Source organism: Saccopteryx leptura, chromosome 4 (genome assembly GCF_036850995.1).
Source record: "Saccopteryx leptura isolate mSacLep1 chromosome 4, mSacLep1_pri_phased_curated, whole genome shotgun sequence".
NCBI lineage: Eukaryota > Metazoa > Chordata > Mammalia > Chiroptera > Emballonuridae > Saccopteryx > Saccopteryx leptura.
The window spans coordinates 170,491,852-170,509,525 of NC_089506.1; the positions used below are offsets into that span (position 1 = coordinate 170,491,852).

General features: G+C 46.6%; 1 protein-coding gene across 3 annotated transcripts in view; it reads right to left on the reverse strand.

The window, feature by feature from the left end:
- MCC (MCC regulator of WNT signaling pathway) overlaps nucleotides 1-17,674 on the reverse strand; it is a 521,764-nt gene that overhangs the window by 75,877 nt on the left and 428,213 nt on the right. For all 3 annotated transcript variants that reach the window (XM_066382027.1, XM_066382028.1, XM_066382029.1), the window contains 2 exons: nucleotides 16,577-16,740; nucleotides 13,371-13,577 (listed from right to left, as the gene is read on the reverse strand). In XM_066382027.1, the coding sequence (XP_066238124.1) occupies nucleotides 13,371-13,577; nucleotides 16,577-16,740 (371 nt within the window). The remainder of the gene's footprint in view (nucleotides 1-13,370; nucleotides 13,578-16,576; nucleotides 16,741-17,674) is intronic.

Consider the following 17,674-nt stretch of genomic DNA (forward strand, 5'->3'; position numbering starts at 1 on the left):
GACTGGGATGCCGAGGACCCAGGTTTGAGACCCTGAGGTCACCAGCTTGAGCGCGGGCTCATCTGGTTTGAGCAAAGCTCACCAGCTTGGACCCAAGGTCGCTGGCTCGAGCAAGGGGTTACTCGGTCTGCTGAAGGCCCACGGTCAAGGCACATATGAGAAAGCAATCAATGAACAACTAAAGTGCCACAATGAAAAACTGATGATTGATGCTTCTCATCTCTCTCTGTTCCTGTCTGTCTGTCCCTATCTATCCCTCTTTCTGACTCTCTCTCTGTCTCTGTTAAAAAAAAAAAGTCAAGGATCACTGGCTGCCTCTAGAAGCTGGACAAGGAAGGATGTAGAACCCCTCGGGCTCCAGAAGAACCAATCCTGATGACATCTGACTTCAGTGAGTGAGATGCATTTAGGACTTCTGACCTCCAGAATTATAGATAATAAATATGTATTTTTGCTTCAGGAGCAAAAGGGAATTATACAATTATCATCAAGCGTGTTGGCAAAAATACATTCTCAAACAAAGATTGAGAATTTCTCTTCTGCCTGATTGGTGATGGAGCAGTGGATAGAGGGTCGACCTGGGAGAATGAGGGTCCAGGTTTGAAACCCCGAGGTGGCCAGCTTGAGCATGGGCTCATCGACATGAATCTATGGTCACTGGCTTGAGCTCAAAGGTTAACTGAAGCCCAAGGTCGTTGTCTTGAGCAAGAGATTACTGACTCGACTGGAGCCTCCTGGTCAAGGTATGTATGAGAAGCAATCAATGAACAATTAAAGTGATGCAACTACAAATTGATGCTTCTCTTCTCTCTCTCTCTCCTCTCTCTCTCTCTCTCAAAAGAGAACTCATCACCCAAAGACCTTTGCTGAAAGAACTTCCTAAGGATATATGCTTTTCAGTAACAAGAATCTTAAATCCAGAAAAAGAATGGGATAAAAGAAATTATGGTAAGCACAAAAAGTACAGGAATTTAGGGGCCAGGAGGGGCCCTCCCGTGATGCCGGTGAATGGGTGGACCGTGGGCCGTTCTGGAAACTGCACTGCTGGACTTGGTCCCAGTAAGAAGATGCACACCCTAGGACCTGCGGCCTCGCTCCTGGACACGCATTCCAGAAAGACTCATGTACAGGAAGGGGACGTGTGCCAGGTTGTGTGCCCTGGAGAGCTGCTTGCAGTAGCGGGAGGTCGGGTTGCTGGGCACAGTCACCATGGTGGGTGACCACATTAGACACGTCCGCAATATGGACAAACTTAAAATAAGAGTGCTGAGGGAGGAAAAAAATAAAAGACATCTATAGTATAACAACATTTATGTGAATTAAAAACAGCACACAAACCACTGGGTATTGTATAAGAACACATATAAAATGGGGGAAAGGAAATGGGATAGAAAAGGAATAAATTAAAGGAGAGACCTTTCATGGATCAATGAGTGTGCCTTTAATAGAGGAATGTAATTAACTTATCTTTGTGCCCTGCAGGCCAAATTAAACCAAACAAATGAAAGCCAGTGAATACACAGATGAGCTCAGGGAGAGTGGGGAACGCGGGGCTGGACGGGCGTGTCCCAGGTGAAGATCAGGTGGGGAGGGTACGGAGGTGAGCTTCAGAAACGGGGGAAGTTCACTGAAAACAAACAATGAGGCCGGCACAAGTGTACAGTGGGTCAGCCACTGGACGCTCCCATCTCCTGGGACAACTGTAGGGGCACAGACAAGATGAGCCAGTCTGCTGCTGAAGTCATGTGTGACTGTGGGTCACAGCTGAGTGCCACGCGGGAATGAAAGGTGGCTGCGGAGTCCTGAGCAGGAGTACAAACATTGTTATTAGCCATGAAAGAACGAGTCTGCTCTGCGTGTGATACGCAGCAGCGTTCACTGGGTAGTTGTAGTATCAGGCAATTAGGTTGTAATTCATAATTTCCCTGTGTAATGGAGCTGGCTGAGACGGTGTCTGCGCTGTGGAAGGGTGAGCATCGCTGGGCTGGGACAGCTCCACTTACTGAGCTCAGGGCAGCAGTTCTGCCTCCTGGAAGTCCAGGCTTTGTGGGTATTTTGCAGAGAACCACTCTCTTACTGGAAACTTGATGAGATTTTTTTTTTTTTGGAGCCTTCAAATTAGAAATCAGAATGTATTTACAGAAAAAATATATTCTTCCCTATAAATCTCATTTACACAGTGTTTCAGGAAAGTAATCTTTTATCGTTAATGGTAATTAAGAGAAAGTTGAATCAGAAGAGAGGCTACAAAATAGAAGGAGAACTAACCCAACCGCATTTCCATTCTCTGAAGGTGTTACAGGTGCACTGTTTTCTCTTCTGTTTTACCGCCCACTACAGAACCTAGATGGATTATCAAAATGGCTGCATCAGGGATGAGGTCAGCGTGTTGGCTGCCTTCCTGATTTCTTCCCAGCTTTCCAACACACAGAGTCAGCTATTTTCTTTATAGTCAGGAGTGCGCCTGTGAGCAGCCTGACCTCCTCTGTGCAGGGATCCGAGGATGGAGGAGCAAACCCTGGTGACTACAGCTACACACGTTACCTCATCATCTCCACGGCACCAACAGGCCACGAAGCCCTTGTAGAGAAACTGGAACTATTTCCGAAGAAGACATAGATGAATCATAGTTCTGAGGGTTTATTTATTTATTTTGTCTGTATCCCATTTAAAACTTCCTTGAACTACAGTGAGGAGAGGTGACTGGTTTTACTAGGCATGCTCTGCAGGGCTGAACTCAAGAGAAATAAAATACAAGCACAAAAAGCTTACCTTCTATGAAGCAAGCCCTTTACAAAGTAAAGTGTGCCTTTGCTCTGTGTTGTCTTAGAATGCCGGCAAGATGGAGGTGGGCAACCCTAAGGGATCCGGCACCCATGCTATTACAACAGAGGATGTTTACTGGCTTCTGTTCTGCGTGGAAGCAGGAAACAGAACGGGGAAAAGAGGTGAAGAGAACATAGGAAAGTAGCTCAAGCCACAGAGCAATAAGAACTGCATCCCATTGTAAGGCGCCCGGAACCTAAGTTTTGATGCTAAGAGAACATCAGTGTAGACCAGGACAAGCTTGTTAAACTTCTGTGGGCCTGAGTCTTCTCATCTCTAAAAGGGATATAATAGAAGGATCTGTAGAGTTCTGGTGCAGATTAAGTGAGAAGTGTGTACATCATTGCTTACCACAAACAGGTGCTCAAAATATGTCCAGTGTTATAATTTAGGCTTTAAGTCCTGCTGTGTCTTCAGGGGTATTTGTTCTTAATCTGTGAGAGGTATGTTAGACTGCAGATGTTCAAAGAATGTTAATACTATCAATATAAACAGGTCCTTAAAAATAAACTCTTATCAAGATTGCATTGAAAAAAAAAAAAAGACCTCAGTAAGGGTCCCTTGTAAAACTTTCCTTCACTGGGTGAGCACGGGGGTTCCGCCCTGCGCCAGGCGATGCCTCCATGCCTCAGAGTCCCCGGGTGCCGAGTCCTGCCCAGTTCCAGGACAGCACACCCTCTCTGCCCTCCCTTCCCCAACTCAGGTGACCCCGGTGAGTGGAAAGAGCAGGGCTGAGAACCCCTTGTCTTTCACAGGCAGGGCTCATCCCTGCCACACTCTGGGCCCCAGGAGGAGCAGGCCAGGTGAGTGGAAAGGATCAGAGAAGCTATGGACCTCTATGTTTCACTCTATCTTCAGGCAGTGAGGCTCTGGGCCCATGCCCAGTGCACACCTGAAGGGCACTGCCTTCTCCTTCCTGTCCTGAGCTCTTGCTGGGATCACAATCGGGAAGTGTGCTGGGGTCCTTTTGGGTAAACAAATGGTTTATTTTAGGTTTGCTGGCTTGTACTGGTGCAGTGCTGTGTCTATGCAAGGCTGCAGCTGCGGAGCTTGCCATCAGGCGGCAGACTGCAAACTGGATTGCCTTCCTGCTTGGGAGGGACCACGGTTTGCTATTGTTTGCTGGAGGAGGGTTTTTTCCACCAGCCTGTTTTGCTGCACAGTGCAGAGTAGAGAGTGGAGAGAGGAAGAGAGGGGGAAGGAGAGGAGGGAGGGAGAAGAAGAGAGGGAGTAGGAGAAAGAAAAGGAGAGGAGGAGGGAGAGGAAGAGGGAGAGAGAAAGTGTGCTGAGGGGCTTGGCTTGTTTGTCTGGGGAGCACTGTTTTGTTTGTAGGGACCCGTGAGTCCATGTGAGTCCGGAGGGAGAAAGGGAAGTGTTCTTCCTGGTCTGTTTGCTCGTCCGTGTTATGAGACTTCAATAAACGGAATGTCCTACTATTTTCTGGCTCCACTGTTCCTTTAGCGTCTGCCCAAATTCAATGTAAACCTGCATGGCCATGGCTGCGGCCTCTGGCTCTGCAGGTCCCAAATCCCATTCAGTGATTCAGTGGCTCATGGAAGGGCCTGGGCATAGGTCCTTTGAAAGAGCTTCCCGGTGCCTGAACAGGCGGTGGCGCAGTGGATAGAGCATCAGACTGGGATGTGGAGGACCCAGGTTCGAGACCCAGAGCTCGCCATCACCAACTTGAGCGTGGGCTCATCTGGTTTGAGCAAGGCTCACCAGCTTGAGCCCAAGGTCTCTGGCTTGAGCAAGGGGTCACTCAGTCTGCTGTAGCCCCCCCCCCCTCCCCCGGCAAGGCACATATGAGAAATCAATCAATGAACAACTAAGGAGCTGCAAGGAAGAATTGATGTTTCTCATCTCGCCATTCCTGTCTATCTGTCCCTATCTATCCCTCTCTCTGACTCTCTCTGTCTCTGCCATAAGAAGTGTGTGTGTGTGTGTGTGTGTGTAGTAAAGAGGGACAAATATACAGTGATGGAAAATGATTTGACTTTGAGTGATGGGCACACAGCACAATCAATAGTCCAAATGCTAGAGATTTTTACCTGAAACCTATGTACCCTTATTAATCAATGTCACCCCATTCAATTTAATTTCTAAATTAAAGAAACAGCTTCCCAATGATTCCGACATACATGTTAAGAACCACCTCAAGAGGGATGCGTGGAATGGTCTGTTTCTCTGGCACTCTGACTCATGTCCAAGTCCACCTGGTGGTGTCACACTCAAAGCAAATGAATCAGCTGGGTCAGAAACATTCCCTGCTGAACAATTATCCACATGCCCCCTTCCCCCGTATTTCTCAGCCCCTCTATGGTTAAGGTGGAGCATATGTCTGATTCTGGCCAGCAGGCTGTGGGAGGGAGCATTTAGTGCAGGATGGGTCCCTGTAAGTGATATTTTAGATGACGGGTTGCCATCAGCCTGGGTTCCTGAGTGAATATATGGAACAGAGCTGTGTCCCCACCCCCAAAGCTGCATTGAATATGTAGTGCAAGTGAGAAATAAGCTTTTCTGGTGTGCTATTCCACTAAAATTTGTGTGTTAATTTGTTACTGCTGTATAACCTATCCTTATCCCAACAAATACATCAGCCATACAAACAGCGAGCATGGGAGACCCAAACTGAGGCTGGGAGAAGAGCACAGAGCCAGACCCCCTCCCTCTGGCCCCTCCTACACAGTCTGGCCAGGGCTAGAAGTGTTGAACAGGATATTTTTTTGTTTGTTTGTTTTTGTTTTTATATTTTTCCGAAGTTAGAAGCGAGGAGGCAGTCAGACAGATTCCTGCATGCGCCCGACCAGGATCCACCTGGCACACTCACCAGGGGGTGATGCTCTGCTCATCAGGGGTGTTGTTCCATTGTAGCCAGAGCCATTCTAGCGCCTGAGGTGGGGGCTATGGAGCTGTACTCAGCGCCTGGGCCAACTTTGCTCCCATGGAGCCTTGGCTGTGGGAGGGGAAGAGAGATAGAGAGAGGAAGGAGAGGAAGAAGGGTAGAGAAGCAGATGGGTGCTTCTCCTGTGTGCCCTGGCCGGGAATTGAACCTGGGACTTCCACACACTTGTCCGACGCTCTACCTCTGAGCCAACCGCCCAGGGCCGCAACAGGTGTTTTTTATAAATCTTTTTATGAATTTAAACTTAGGTAATATTGGTATCCTCTACTTCATCATATAAAATAAAGAAATTCCCAAAAAGAAATGGGACAAAAGAGAGAAGAGCAAAGTTCCATCAAAGACAAAAGGGAAGACTGCTTACCTATAAACATCAAGGTGTCAACACCAGGAGATACAGACCACTGTCCATAGTCCATACATTATTTTTTCTTTCTTAATTTGAAAATTAAAGAAGAAAAATATGCTTATATATATTTTCACTGCCCAGATTTAGCTCTTGGCATATTAGCTTCCCTTATATTTCTATCTTTAAAATGCTGTATAATAAAAATTATACAGCCATAAGAATACATTCATTTAAAAAAGAAACTAGTACACTATAAAAAAGTTCAAGTACCCTTTGACTTGTAACCCTGTAACCCTTATAACTATTTCTGTGAGACTTGGCTTATATTGCTCTGGTCTATTTTAAATATTTTTACACACACACATATAGTTGATGTAAATTTAAATATATAAATTCATAGTAAATATGAAAGTATGGTTTTGCAGTCTTGCTTTTTCCACATGCAGACACTGTAGTCAAGAAAAGTATCATGGAGCCTGACCAGGCAGTGGCACAGTGGATAGAGCATTGGCCTGAGATTCTGAGGACCCAGGTTTGAAACCCCAAGGTTGCAGCTTGAGCATGGGCTCACCAGCTTGAGTGTGGGGTCGCTGGCTTGAGCTGGGCTCTTCTGGCATGAGCATGGGCTCACCAGCTTGAGCGTGGTGTTGCTGGCTTGAGCATGGGATCATAGGCATGATCCCATGGTCACTGGATTGAGCCCAAAGGTCGCTGGCTTGAGCAAGGGGTCACTGGCTTGGCTAGAGCCACCCCCCCACCCCAGTCAAGATACATATGAGAAAGCAATCAATGAACAATTAAGGCAGGGGTCCCCAAACTTTTTACACAGGGGGCCAGTTCACTGTCCTTCAGACCGTTGGAGGGCTGGACTATAAAAAAACTATGAACAAATCCCTATGCACACTGCACATATCTTATTTTATAGTTAAAAAAAAAGGGAACAAATACAATATTTAAAATAAAGAACAAGTAAATTTAAATCAACAAACTGACCAGTATTTCAATGGGAACTATGGGCCTGCCTTTGGCTAATGAGATGGTCAATGTGCTCTTCTCACTGACCACCAATGAAAGAGGTGCCCCTTCCGGAAGTGCGGTGGGGGCCGGACAAATGGCCTCAGGGGGCCACATGAGGCCCGCAGGCCATAGTTTGGGGACCCCTGAACTAAGGTGCCGCAACTATAAATTGATGCTTCTCATTTCTCTCCCTTCCTGTCTGTCTATCCCTGTCTGTCCCTCTCTGTCTCTCTAAAAAAAGAAAAAAAAGTATCGTGGAGGGGGAGGCAGAGTGGGAAGAGCTCAAATGGGACCTTAGGCCCAATAAGGTGTAACGAAGATGGGTCTTCATTTAACCTACATAAGCCACAAATAGTTTCACTTCCAGAAATATCTCCACTGTTACTGATTTTTAGTGAAAAATATCAGAGTACTGACTTAGCCTATAACTATAACTGAAGGAGACAATTCAGACCAGGTGAGTGGCCACTTCAGAGATGGACCATGTTCTTCACATGTCAGTATGATACTATAAATACTATTTCCCAGTAGGGATGAGCAGCCTAATTGTAAACATGTTATAAATGAACTAATTAGTAGAAAGAAATACATAATAAAACACATGACCAAACTTTAAGGTAATAACTCTTTCTAAGCAGGCCTTTTGGTTTAACTTGGATTCTTTTTTTCAACTCTTTTAAATATGACCATTGATTGGCAAGTGCCCTTGGAGATAATGTGGGTAAATACTGAAGGTGGATGGACTAAGTGTCTAGAACCAGTTCAGTATTTAGAAACTGACACCAATGGAATGAGAACTAATGGCTCTGGGGGAGGACCTTAGGACATGTAAGAGGACGCTCTGTAAATTACCATAGTTGGCAAGTTCATGGGACAAGTGCTAACACCCCCTGCCCCAACAACCTCTGGGGTCTCTCCTGTAGGAGAGTGACTATGGGCAGACGCAGGTCAGCTCCATCGTGCCTGTCGTAATCACAAACTGAAAAGTGGCCCAAAGGATATCAGCCCGATCTCCCTGAAAGAGAAGAGGCTGGAAGTTGAGTTCAGCCACATGGCCAACGAGTCAATCAATCACACCTACAAAATGAAACCCAATATAAACTTTAAATACTGAAGCTTGGACGAGCTTCCCTGCCTGGCGACGCTCCGACTGTGGTCCCACATCCTAGCCAAACGGGGAGAACACCGTCCGGACTCCGTGGGGAGAAGACAACTGGAGGCTGTGCCTTTGGACCCCTTCCAGACTTGATGTAAGCATCTCTTATTTTAGCTAGTTCTGATTTGTATCAGTTTGCTGTAATAAAATTGTAATCATAAGTTTAAAAGAAATGGCCCAAAGAAGTATATGACAGTGTTGTTACTTTGAAAAGCTTAAGGAGTAAATGGGTCCTGAGAGTGACAATGTATAATGAAAACGTCTCTCTTCTTACCTGTGTCCTTCCTTTCATGCCTCTGTCCCCAGAGTAACCTACTCCCACCCTCAAAAGGCTCTATTACCAGAAATATGGGGCTACTTCCTTTAAGGAGGCCAGGTGAGGAGGAAGGAAACGGGTGTGGCCGCACTCGGGAAGATCAGCTGTCCTTCTTCCTGGCCAAGGAGCCAGGTGGGAGCCACTTAAAAACCTGGATTTTTAGAGTCCTCGTTTATATTTTAAAAGACTTTTAGCTGAACTGGGTGATTGTTTTATTACATGGCTCCCATGAATACAGAACCATGAAATCCCTTCATAAATGTAACACTGCATTTAGGAATCAAGTGAGTGGATTGGAAGAGACACTTGTTATCTTATCACTGGTGGAAATACCATCCTACCTCCTTCCAAGGAAAGTTAATTAACTAAACTTAAGGGTTCTAAAGACATTTTGGGGGTGAATGAAAGAGAGAGAGGGTAACTTCAGATTAGGGTGACTTTTATTTGGTTCAAACAGTGTGTCTTCTAGTCTCTTGAACTTGCTGTGGTGATAACCAGAGAGTCAGAGCAAAACCCAGATCCCAGGGGTAAAGGAAGCTCAGTAGAGGTGATGGAGTTCATTTTTAGACATGGTGAAAATACCCAGATGGGGCATGGGGTACGAAGAAGGGACTCTTGCTACCACAACCTCATGCCATGAACTTGCAGAACTTTCTGAACATTTTGTATAAAATCTCAGAACTTGTGTGGTCCACTTTGTCTCAATCTGTAACTCAGTGGGAGACAGATTCATGAGCCTGTGGTCAGCTTTACCAAACCATCTGGGGAAAGCGTTAATCATTTTTGGTATATGACAGTTGACCTAAACAGGTAAAAAATGCAAATAGGGCCTTACCAGGCAGTGGCACAGTAGATAGAGCATTGGCCTGGGATGCAGAGGACCCAGGTTCGAAACCTCAAGGTCGCCTGCTTGAGCACGGGGTTGCTGGCTTGAGCGTGGGATTACAGAGATGATCCCATGGTTGCTGGCTTAAGCAAGGGGCCACAGGCTTGGCTGGAGCCCCCTGGTCAAGGCACATATGAGAAAGCAATCAATGAACAACTAAGATGCTGCAACGAAGAATTGATGCTTTTCATCTCTTTCCCTTCCTGTCTATCTGTCTCTATCTGTCCCTCTCTCTGTCTCCCATTAAAAAAAAAGGCAAATAGTGTGAAGAAGCTGGACCTGCCATCACATTGTCCTTCTTATATGTTCCCAGGTCACCCTCTATGTTCACCCCCTCCCTAACCCTTGACATATGCCATTGCAGTGACCTGTTTAATTGCCTGTCTCCCCAAATCCTTCAAGCTAGGGACTGTGTCTTATTTATCACTGTAACCTCTCTGCCTGGCACAGAGGAGATAACCAATCATGTTTATGAAATGAATAAATGAATGAATGAAGAGCAAAGTGCTTCCCTTCTAGTGTAATTAATTCTACCTTGACTGAATTAAGCTCCTTTCTTTAAGTGTGAGGAAATGAATGGTTATATTACAGAGCATGCAGAAATAAATGATTATCTCATTTAATAATGAGTCGGGACCAATAATAAAAATCATCTGCCTGTTGTCTGCTCTGCCAAGTAGCCCAATCTGTTAACTGACATTAAAAATCTAATTTAATTAAATCTTGAACAAGGCTCAGAAAACCTACTGAGAGCACTTTGTTTAATTACAGGCAGGGGGCAAGCACCAATTCTATTGATCTGGTCAGTTCAAATTCGATACAATAAATGTGGGCAGTTAAAAAAATGTGACCCCACTTGCTTTTCAGGCAACTTTGATGAACTTCCATATAGGCAACAAAGGCAAACCAGCCATATGTCATGTGATGTCACAAGGAGGAAGTGAACACGCACCTCAGTCACTCCACTGCGCCCCCCATGATGGAGAACAGAAGACAGCCAACCACAGAAAACAGATTTCTCCTCAGGGAAATAAAATATAATAGCAGATGGAAATAAAATATAATAGGTGATGGCAGATGGAAGCCACCTAGTGTTTAAAGTCTAGTAAACTGGCATTCAAAGGGATCTAGCAAATTCTATGAGATTCACAATTGTCTTGAAATGAAGAGAAATAGAATCCATCGGTATGTATACAAATCCCTGAGGATATTTCCAGCTGGCTAGTTGGCTCAGCAGTAGAGTGTTGGCCCAGTGTGTGGGTGTTCTGCTTTCTATTCCTGGCCAGAGCACACAGGAGAAGTGACCATCTGCTTCTCAACCTCTCCCCCTCTTCTCTCTCTCCTCCCTCTCTCTCTCTCTCTCTCCTCCTCCTCCTGCAGCCATGGCTTGATTGGTTCAAGCACATCAACCCTGGGTTCTGAGGATGGCTCCATAGAGTGTCTGCCTCAGGCACTAAAAATAGCTCAGTTACAAGCATGGGCCCCGGATGGGCAGAACATCTGCCCCAGACAGGGGTTGCCGGGTGGATCCTAGTCAGGGCGTATGTGGGAGTCTGTCTCCCTATCTCCCCTCCTCTCACTTAGAAAAGAAGGGAAAAAAAACATTCACTGCAAAACTGAAAACTACCTTTTAAGTGTCTAAGTGCATTATGAGGATTAACTAATGTTCCTGTGTTGCGTATTAGCATTATCCCCACTTCATGGCAGAGGAAACTGAGGCACAGAGAAGTTCGGTAACTTGCCAAAGACTCATGGCGACTTGGTAGGTCAGGCGGACAGGCTTCAGAGGCCTGGAACAGAGTGTCGCTGAACTATGCTGTGTTCAATGCTAACCTCCGGAGTTGGAGAAAACACTTGAAGAAGGGGGGCTTTTACCTTTTGCTATTCACAATACAGATGTCTCCTGTGCTTTAGCAACTTAAATTAGAGGAGGAAATTCATTCTAAACCACAATATGTAATCACACCTGAGACCAACACTTCCTTCACAAGACATGCACCATCAGAATGCCCAATGTACGAGCAAGCACACTTAACTAGGGCATTATAATGTTATTATAGTTATATAGTTATAATGGCCAGGGACTTCAACCCAGGAAATTACAGGTAGTGGGGACCTCAGCACAGAGGAAATTCCATCAGGTGCCCAGATCAAGTCTTTGCTGACTGGGATGATTTACACTTGCTGATTCAAGTACGGAACATGGTGTCCAATAGAGCTGGGTACTGGAAAGAAGCTTATCATGCACATGAGTTCAGACAAATGATATTCAGATCTGAGAGGCTGGAAATGCTGGCCTTTTAATTAAAACATTGGCCACAAGTGAGGAAGAGTTGATAACATTCAAAACAGTAATTTCTTCCATCCTCATACATAGCAGTAACCAAGAATACTTACATGTGGATTAAAAACAGAATGAGTTACACATGCTGATCTTTTTGAAGAACAAGTTATTTCTAAGGTGTTTTTTTTTTTAAGAGAGAGAAATGGTGAAGGACGATGACCTCTTCTAGATGTATTTTTCCCTCCCTAATTCAACTTAATCTGTGTGCAAAATGACCAGGTAGAGCATAACTAGAAAGTGAGCTTCTAATATCGCCAAGATGGCGAAAGAGAGGAAAGTAGGTCTTGTCATTCAGAGTAAAGTTCAGAAAAAATGGTTTCTGATTGAAAAATTCCTTGCTTTACCCCCAATGCAATCACAGATCAAATTCACAGCTACACAAAGATGTATTTGTGGGTTCCTGAGGGAAAGCAAAACTCTAACTTTGGAAAACTGAGTGCTTTTAACAATTCTGTCAACTATTTCTATCCTGAAACATCAGTTCCATCGTAATGGGTGTATCTCCTAAACAAAGTGATTCTCCATCTGCTTCAGGTGAAAAAGGGCCATTGGTACACTAGGGTGAATACCAGGACTTACACACACATACCCATATAGACATACACACACTTAACATACATATTACACAAAACATACATATATATACACACACACACGTATATACATATATACTTATTTTAACTTTAGTAAGTCTGCACTAGGTGACAGTTCTCATTAGATTCACTATAGATAAGTGAGAGCAGCTGCTATAAATTTAAAGATTAAAAAAACTGTAAAGGGGAAAGTTATATATATTTTTGCAGATTCTAAAATATTATTACTATATCTCAAAAGAAGAACATTTTAACTGAGCTTGGGGAAGACTCTCCTGTCCGGGAGAATGGTTTGAGAATCACTGTGCTGATATCATTTTACTTTCCACTTAGATTTGTGATTCTGGACAATAGTCTTCTTTTTTAAAACTCTTTCCTTCACACCTCAGCACTTTCAAATTACTTCCCTTTCAGGAATGACTTTAAAAAAATGACTTCATAACCAGAAAGGGATGGGAATTCCCAAGGCTCCAAGCGCCACAGCACTCCTGGGGCTGCCCTTGGCGCTGCACGCTGGCTGCCCCTGGCCTGCACAGCACTCCTGGGGCTGCCCTTGGCACTGCACGCTGGCTGCCCCTGGCCTGCACAGCACTCCTGGGGCTGCCCTTGGCGCTGCACGCTGGCCGCCCCTGGCCTGCACAGCACTCCTGGGGCTGCCCCTGGCGCTGCACGCTGGCCGCCCCTGGCCTGCACAGCACTCCTGGGGCTGCCCTTGGCGCTGCACGCTGGCCGCCCCTGGCCTGCACAGCACTCCTGGGGCTGCCCTTGGCGCTGCACGCTGGCCGCCCCTGGCCTGCACAGCACTCCTGGGGCTGCCCTTGGCGCTGCACGCTGGCCGCCCCTGGCCTGCACAGCACTCCTGGGGCTGCCCTTGGCGCTGCACGCTGGCTGCCCCTGGCCTGCACAGCACTCCTGGGGCTGCCCCTGGCGCTGCACGCTGGCCGCCCCTGGCCTGCACCCGGGGAGAAGGCCCAGCCTGCTTACCCTCCTGCGGAGCCGGTCCCGCTCCTCCCGGATGGCGTTCATGGTGGCCTTGGTCCTGTTCAGCTCCTCCTCTTTGCTGCACAGCATGGCGGTCAGGCTCTCATTCTCTTCCCTCAGCCCAGCCAGCTCCTTCTCCCAGCGAGACCGCTCCTCAGCCAGGTTGGGATACAGTTCCCGGCCGAGTACCCCCTCAATCTCCTCGACTGTCTAGAAAACAGAGCCACAAGAACAAGCCACGTGAGCGGCCTGGGAGGAAGGGGAGGGACGAGAACAGGCTGGAGAGCAGCGGGTGCCCACAGCGGCGTGGCTGCTATAGCATCTTCATGGCAAACCGTAACCATAACCAGTGACACTGCCACTCATCCTCTCCCTGTGTCAGACTAGGCTCTGCTGCTTGCTTGGGTCCTAGTCTGTGTCACCCAGCAGTCCCCAGAGTAAGGAAAACACTGTCCCTTCCTGGCACTAACTGTCCACACCGGTGGACAGATCCTTCGTCCACGTTCCAGCATCAGTGACCACACACAGCCGACACTGGGCCAGTGATCCCGACAATGCAAAAGTCAAGTTTCAAACTGCACACAAGATCTAACTTCAAGTTTCCTAAATGAGAGGCCTCCCCGGGGCCACCTCAGCAGTGCGAGAGGTCGCATCACCATTTCCAGCTTTTACTGTCACATCAGAATTCAGAGGCTGTGAATGAGGTCGGTCCCAAGACGTGAAAGACGAAAATAAACCTCAGTGACACAGAAAGAGGAAGCTCATTGTGGAGGTTTCTAAGACAGCAGGGATTTACTTAATTAATAAGACAAGCGAGGAGCTAAAAAGAACAAGATCGTCATAGTACTTGGAGAGTTTAAAAAAATCCACTTCAAACATACGATTAATGAAGAAGAAACGTGCAGAAAATTAGGGGGAAAAAGGAAGAACTCCTTCTGCTTGCTTTCAAAACTATTCACTCACAGTTCTTGCCCTTTGGAAACGAAGCAGAAGCCAAGTGACATGCAAAGAGGACTGTGGGTCAGATAAGTTGGTAAATATGATATATATGTTTGCTCGCTTATAGTTTGCATGGAGTGTGGGAGACAGGCTGCCTCTAAGCAGGCAAAGTCATTACAGCCTAAGCCTTAGTTTTTTTTTGTTTTTTTTTTTTTTTTACAGAGACAGAGAGAGATAGAGAGAGAGGAATAGACAGACAGGAACAGAGAGAGAGATGAGAAGCATCTATCATCAGTTTTTCGTTGTGAAACCTTAGTTGTTCATTGATTGCTTTCTCATATGTGCCTTGACCGTGGGCCTTCAGCAGACTGAGTAACCCCTTGCTGGAGCCAGCGACTTTAGGTCCAAGCTGGTGAGCTTTGCTCAAACCAGATGAGCCTGTGCTCAAGCTGGCAACCTCAGGGTCTCGAACCTGGGTCTTCCGCATCCCAGTCCGACGCTCTATCCACTGCGCCACCACCTGGTCAGGCATGGCTTAGTTTTAAGACTAAGCCTTTTCCACCCTTTTAATACTAAGATCTTTTCAACACTAAGCTTTTCCCCACATCCTTGACTGTTCCATGATGTGGGGTGGTGCACTCTTAAGAGGAATCCCATTTATGCCTCAGAAAAGTGGCTTTGTATCAGAGACTTCCTTATGTGTATACTATCTTAAAGGCTTTAATTTTTATACTATAAAATGAGGGAGACCAGGGGCTCTCAATCTCTTGGTTCCTGAAATTAACATTGCAGAGGAGAGGCAGCCAAGATGGCAGAGCGCTAAAGGAGACGCCAGTTTGTGCAGACAGAAGGAGATGGGGAACAGAGGTGAATAAGGCTGGTGAGGTAGAAGCCTTTGATTCTAGGACTACTCAGTTGAGTCAGTGGCTTTGGGAGTCCTGAATGGAAAAGGAAGTGTTTTCCCACTGTGTGTATTTCTTGCCCGCCGGATGCGAGCTAGGATTAAAGGTAATGGCCCACCAGTTCTTGGCTCCATTGTTTCATTACCATAAATCTGAATCAAATGCGAACCTGCACGGGCCAGGTGGCTGTGTTGGTGGCCGCAGCTACTGGCTTTACAAGGACAGAGAATTACTAGGTAGGAGTAGAAAGGGAAGAGATGGGTAAGAAACAGGTCTTGAAAACAAAACAACTAAACAGGATGTCCCTCGTGGTTGCTGACCCTGGTTTCCCAACGGGGCTGTCACTTTCCGCATGCTCTGCTCTGTCCTTCCTCTGCAACCTGAGGCCACGCTCTGTCCCTGGCTGCTTGGCACAAGTCCCTGGCTTCTTCCATTCTGCTCCAAGCTGAGGACAGGGCTCGTACCCAAGTTGACATTAGAATCAAATCTAAAGCCTGGGAGACTCCAGACAAAAAAACACTAGTGGTTGCTTCCCAAAACCACATCAGTGATATATTAATAATTGAGATGAATAAAGAGGGAAAACCAGCTGTGTTGTAAGTATGAATCACAGTTCACCTTGAGATACTATAACTCTTTTGTGCAACCCAGGATTCCTGTTGAAAGAAACTTGGGCCTAGAGTCCTAAGACATTTTTCAAGTAACACATCACATTTTCCCTTTGCATAGGCCCCTCCCAGACTTTCCGTTTTGAATCACTATGTCACAAGCTGTGGTGGAAAAATATAAAGATCCCAGAGGCCCAGCATCAACAGAGCTTGACGTTCCCATTGTTTATGATGAGTCTGTGCAGATGCAGCAAATTCCACTCTCTTCCTCCTCCTTAAGAAGCAAGATGAATGGATACGAAAGGCGTGGCTGAGACTCAGCAATGTGCTCAGGACACATGACTCACTGAGGCCTGAACTTCCCCCTTGTCAGCACCATGAATCGATAACTCCTGAATTAATATTCTAGAGGCTGTAAACCTTTAATAAAACTTCCAACTTAATCTTTGGGCTATATGATGAACCACACTAAAATGAGGTGGTTCAATACTAGTACTCTAAGAGTTTCCAAGAAGACTGTCATTCTTGCTGCAAAGTCAGTGATCTTGACTGTCGGCATAATGACTTTTTCTAACATAACTCAGCCCAACAAAAATTTACAGAACTCCGGCTTCTATCTGGTGGCCCCGTCTATAAGTATGACTTCCTCAGAAACACTCCCTCCTAACAGGTATTTGAGAAAACCCCACTTCAGAAGGGAGGGATGTGATCATTTCCCCCGTGATCTCAGAGGACCACACGAGGGTGGGGGCGCGCTCACCTTAATGGCCAAGTCGCAGTGCTCACTGGCCGTGGTGAGCTGCTCGATGTGCCTGTCGACCTCGGCCACGGACAGGCTGCAGCTGCTCTTCTTCCTGCAGCAGACGACGTTCTCCAGCCCCGTCAGCACCCTCTGCAGCTCCGAGTTCAGGTCACTGCAGTTATCTGTGAGAGAGCGCAGGCAAAAGGAGGTAAGGAGGCGGGTGGGCAACGAGTGCTCTTCATTTTGCTTACCTTGAAAAACCCACTCCAGGAAAACAAAATGGCAACAGAACTCAGCATTTCCAAGTTTAACGCCACGTCTCAGGCTGGCGTTCCCGAGGCCTGGAGCCAATGCAAAGCCTTTATGAAGAGGTTTAGGCCCATGGCTATTTTCTACGTTGCCATGTTATGCTGAATTCTCTTGTCTTTCACTTGAGGGCAGCCAGAACTTGAGTTTCTTTTGGTAAGAACAAAGAAGTGGCCCAGGAGGGGCTGGTGCGGCTTCACAAGCCTTCTGGTCTACCTTCCTGCTCAGCCATTCAGACAAGCACTGACTCCAGAAAGAGTGTTGGCAAAAAGATCTCATAATTTTACTAAACAAACAAAATAAATAAACCCAGAGTTAGTAGAGACACTAGCATTTTCAAAACCGGAAACTAAGAGTCAGTCCTTGCTTTCAATAAACTTATCATCCCCGCCCTCGCCCCCGATATAACCAGTCAGCATGCTCTACAGGTGCAATTTAACCCATTTCTTTCTTTCTTTTTTTTTTTTTTTTTGTATTTTTCTGAAGCTGGAAACGGGGAGAGACAGTCAGACAGACTCCCGCATGCGCCCGACCGGGATCCACCCAGCACGCCCACCAGGGGCAACGCTCTGCCCACCAGGGGGCGATGCTCTGCCCCTCTGGGGCATCGCTCTGCCGCGACCAGAGCCACTCTAGCGCCTGGGGCAGAGGCCAAGGAGCCATCCCCAGTGCCCGGGCCATCCTTGCTCCAATGGAGCCTTGGCTGTGGGAGGGGAAGAGAGAGACAGAGAGGAAGGAGGGGGTGGGGGTGGAGAAGCAAATGGGCGCTTCTCCTATGTGCCTTGGCTGGGAATCGAACCCAGGTCCCCC